Below are 4755 nucleotides of genomic sequence, written 5' to 3' on the forward strand. Positions count from 1 at the left end.
GCATGCCCGTGGTATTCATCCATGCCAGGTTTGAACAATTTTTGACACCGTATGAAAGTTGTGACATCCGACCATTTATCGGCCTTTTTTGACCAAGAAAACTCTAGAAAATGCAAAAAAAAAATCAAAAACCAGAATAACTTGGCATGGCACCTTCAATAGGTCATACAAAAGCCATGGAAAAAACGGGCACATTCCAAGGATGTCAAAAAACAACGTGCTCTCGACGTTGCCATCTAGCTTACCCAGAGACTCTTCGTTGAACATGGTCTAGTTTTGGACATTCTTGAAATGACCCCAAATTTTGCAAGAAGGAGGGCATGCCCATGGTAGGCATTCATGCCAGCTGTAAATGATTTCCGACACCATATGAAAGTTGGGGCACGTCCAGCCATTTACCGGCCTTTTTTGATCGAGAGAATTTCAGAAAATGCAAAGTTTGTCCAAACCTAAATATCATTTAAAATGTAAACAAAAAATGTAAATTTGGTTTTTACACTTGATTAACTGAAAATTTCTAAAAAAGTTTAAAATAAATATTATTTTAAAAAATACCAGCGGCATTGTATTGCCTATCCGAGGGGGGGCCCATTTAACAAAAATTGTAGCAGCCCCAGACCAGCTTGCCCAGCTGCCCGACACACCTGTCTAAGCCTTTGTGTCCTTTTCTTATCTTTGTTTTTCTTCATCGACACGTTTTTGTTTAGTACCACTGTGGATTGCTCTTGAGGAAAGAAGCATGTCAAAGACTATAAAAGCAGCTGCTATCCATCAAATTTGTTTGAACGTGCCCATACAAAAACATGTGGCATAAGCAAGTTTGCCTAAACTTTGGTTTTGTTCGGTCAGAACCTGCCCGTACCAAATCGGTTTTCTAATTGGATAGAAACCGATTGGTTTGTATTTTTATAAAACCAAAATTCGTTGCGACCTGAAAAACTAAACCGATCACACGAATGGGGTAAAAATATCATGAATTTGATAAGAATTTACGAAATTAAAAAAATCATTCATTTGAAAAAAGTTTACGGATTCAAAAATAAGTTTCATGGAGTTAAGGAAAGTTCATGAATTTAAGAAAATGAAAAAAGAGAGAATAAGAAGAAATAAAGCGAAATAAAAAAAGATTAAAATCAAAGAACAAAAGGACAAACAAAACCAAAAAAGAAAACGAGACTAAAAAATGCACAATAAGAACAATAAAAGAAGTAACTAGGCACAACAAGTGAGTAGTCCCAGTTGGTTATAGCGGGTGGAAGTAAAACCAAGAGGTTGAGAGTTTGAATCCTACCTCACGCACCTAGTTTGTGATGGTTAAAGAACGAAAAGATAAATAAATGGGCTAGGCCCAGGATGGAAGTAAAAAAAGAAAAAAAGTAAGAAGAAAAGAAAAACCGGAGTGAAAACCGATGAAAAACCCGGCCAAACAAAAAAAAGAACAGAGTTCGGAAGGCATAGAAAATAAGAAGAAAAAGAAGTATTACTAAACATATCAGGTGAGCTGGCTGAGTTGGTTGCTTTGTTTCAATTGAAGAGATGTTCTGAGTTCAAATCTCACCACCAGCGGCATTTTGAAAATGGGCCGAGCCCATGGTGTAAGGGGTGTGTGCGCCGGTTTGTGTACGTCTATATAGTACATACAGCTCATACGTGCCACACATGGAGGTGGGTATACCTTAAGGTACAATGACCATACTGCTCTTATACAATTTGCGTGGGGGGTGTACCGAAGCAAGGCTCAGACATTGTTTCTTTTTTTTGTTTTATTTTGCCCCTGTTAGTACATATTTACTTTCACTTATATAAGAAAGTGCCGTAGAACTATTGTTCTACTAATTGCGGTTCCAAAAGAAAGAAAAAACTCCCATCTTCACCCGTTAATCTAGCAATTCTTTCACGAGCCAGTGAAGCCAATCACAGGAACATGGTGCTCGAGCTGTCGAGCAAATCGTGGAGATGTTGCAACGTGCAGGCTGCAGTTGCATTGCAATATCTTTAGTGTGTGCGTGCTTTATACGAGTGATAGATAGTGCAGCCATTTTCTGAGCTTGGGTTTCACGTGATGTCGTCAAGGGGAAGTCACCCTCTGGCCACACGCAGTCCACAGTTCACACTTCACAGCTACCGCCGCTTTTACATTTTCCCCAAAACAGGTGCCTGCTCGGGGCCGTCCTACGGGAGCCTTTGCTACGCCCTAAACAAGAAACGAATTATTCTGCTCGGTTGGCTGGCCAAAGCGCTCGTCTCTCACCGCCTACTGGCTATACCAGTACTTGGCTCATCCATCGCTGGCCAAAGCGTTCGTCTCTCACCGGCACACACACGCTTCTCCGTCTCCAAAAACCCTCTCTGCACGGGCACGCCATGGACAATCCTCCGGCCGGCAACGTGGTCAATCCTCCGGCAGCGGCGGCGGCGGGCAACAACGTGGCCGATCCTCCTCCTCCTCCTCCGGCGGCGGCAGCAGCAGCAGACATCGTAGCCGATCCTCCTCCGGCGGCGGCGGCGGCAGCAGCAGCAGCAAACAACGTGGCCAATCCTCCAGCGGCGGCGGTAATATGACTCACAATATCATTTCCGTCGACATAGATCGATGCTGCTTCTTTCCTTACTTAACTGTGCTTTGTTTTCTCGACCCTACCGGTAGTAAATCAGTCAAGTTAGCCGTTCGTGACGATTGCTTCTATGGATTTACGGCGTTTTGGCATTTGGTTCAAGCCGCCAAAGCCTACAGGGCCAGTTCTAGTTCCTTACGTACGTACGCGTTCTTGGTGTACATCGCCGGCATTTTTCTGCTGTGATGATTCTGCTGATGCAGAAACCATGGAATCGGTAGTAGATACATGAACGTACCTGACTGACGGGCTCTGCAGACATGCATCTTTCACTAGCAGCAGCTTCCTTGGAACTAGTGACCTACCTAGCTAGGTGGTTTTCTCCAGTAGTAGTACTATTGTGTCCGAGATCGGGCGATCTGTTCGTGTGCTCAGTCCAGCAGAAAATGCTGGGGAAGAACAGTGTTTGTACCGTCTAGCCGTCTAGGGTATGTGTAGATTGATCGTTGAAATTTTATTTGATTTTGTTTGGCCGGGGAGATTGATCCTTGTAATAAACCGAGTAGGATTTCAGTCTAGTGTCATCTACTAGTATTGCGTCTTAGAGGGAGTGCAAAACTTGAGTGAAATATCCGCGCAACTTCACTGAGGCTTGCAGAATTTTGGGTCACAGGAGCGCAACTTTATTGAGAGACTGTGCAGCCAACGTGCATTGCATAATGGCGTTGCCATTTCGGGGTCTGACGCCTTTTCTTATAAGAGAGCTGGAGTGGTGCCATTTCCGTGTGCTTTTTAGACTTACACAGAACAGGGTCCTGATCCACCACAGCCGGTGACCCCACTACTTAATCCCTCCAGTCACAAAGATAAGATGTCTTGAATATTTCTATGACTTGAAATGAGTGAACAAACACGCTAAAATGTTACGATATCTTATATTTGTGAACGAATGGAGTATCATTTTTTGAATTTTTTATTTATAGCTTACCAAGCTGACCGCTCAGGTGAATAGAGTATTGTTTTAGGAGTGTGGTTTTTGTACACCGAGGCAGGATTACTCAAAGACCATGCTTGATGACCGCACCGTCTAAGGGAAAATTGTTTGAGATGTTTCTGCTTACTTCTATCATGTTTGTATATCTTGAACCTAGCGAATTATCAAGTGATGGTTGACCGGACCCCTCAAGATTTCGTTAGGCCAGTGAATAGAACTCTGACTGAATTCCTGACCGACGAGCCAAGTGCCAAGCTTATAATTCTATCAAGGCATCGCGACAATGCCTGGTAATTAGACGTAGTGAGGCATTTTGAGCTGCTGCTTATACTTTAAGCTGCTGAACTGCAGGGTCCTGCTGCAGTGGATGCCCGGTGGAAGAAGGAGGACAAGACGCATGCCATCATAATTCTGGCCGCTGCGGCGATCGCTCTGCTTCTTGTGGTGCTGTTGATTATCCATCCGTGGAAGAAGTAGAGAAGACTAGTCATTTGCCGGGTCAGGTTTCCGATGGTAAGATGGGAGCACTAGAATGAATAAATAGATCATCCAAAATGAACCTGGTAATATTGTGACGCGTCTTGGCCAACTGCGTGCATTTAGCTCAAGTCCAGTGTTTGAAGTTTGAACAAAGCTTGTAAATTCCAGCAGTCAGAGTGTCCTTCCTCCAAGCTTGGGTACATCATATATGTCCACATCAAGCAGACCATGGTATCAATATGGCTCAGGCACAGGCCACCTGTATTCACGAATTTTACTGCTGTCTTGCGTTCAAAAAGCCAAATCATTTAGCTCTGCATGCATCATTATGATGAAGAGGCCGGGGGTACGCCTCCATTTTCAAAAAAAGCGTGTAAGCTACAAATATATAAGCTGCCATCGTGCAGTGAGAAGGCATCGAAGAGATGAAGGTGAAACACTAGTTTCCCTTTTGTTTTAGCTTCATCGTGTATCATAGAAATTCCTTATTAATCGTGGGTGTCAATGCATGGAATTCTGGATAACGTAGATACAACGCGGTACAAAGATCTCGCCAACAGATCTCGAAGTAACGAAATAGATAGGGATACCAGATTTACCAAGGTCCAGGACCACGAGTGGGTAACATCCCTACTTCCTACCTTTGTTGATCTTCATATTAACTTCAAGAGAGAATACAAAACATATGGTCACCAACAAGAGCTAAACCCTAGCGGCCCGAGCTCC

The 4755-nt window shown here is 43.6% G+C and overlaps 1 protein-coding gene across 1 annotated transcript; it reads left to right on the forward strand.

Moving 5' to 3' along the window:
* Positions 1 to 2245: 2245 nt before the first annotated feature.
* Positions 2246 to 4455, forward strand: LOC125541442 (ice-structuring protein-like). Its single transcript, XM_048704856.1, has 2 exons — positions 2246 to 2553; positions 3901 to 4455. The coding sequence occupies exons 1-2, from the start codon at positions 2365 to 2367 to the stop codon at positions 4024 to 4026; spliced, it is 315 nt and encodes a 104-aa protein (XP_048560813.1). The 5' UTR covers positions 2246 to 2364; the 3' UTR covers positions 4027 to 4455.
* The last annotated feature ends 300 nt before the right edge of the window (positions 4456 to 4755 follow it).

This window comes from Triticum urartu, chromosome 2 (genome assembly GCF_003073215.2).
Source record: "Triticum urartu cultivar G1812 chromosome 2, Tu2.1, whole genome shotgun sequence".
NCBI classification, from domain to species: Eukaryota; Viridiplantae; Streptophyta; class Magnoliopsida; order Poales; family Poaceae; genus Triticum; species Triticum urartu.

Excerpts from the sequence above, each read along its gene's own strand:
- LOC125541442 (XM_048704856.1), top strand. The coding sequence starts at position 2,365 with ATGGACAATCCTCCGGCCGGCAACGTGGTCAATCCTCCGGCAGCGGCG. Across the intron at positions 2,554-3,900 it reads CCAATCCTCCAGCGGCGGCG|GGTCCTGCTGCAGTGGATGC; the intron begins GTAATATGACTC and ends GCTGAACTGCAG.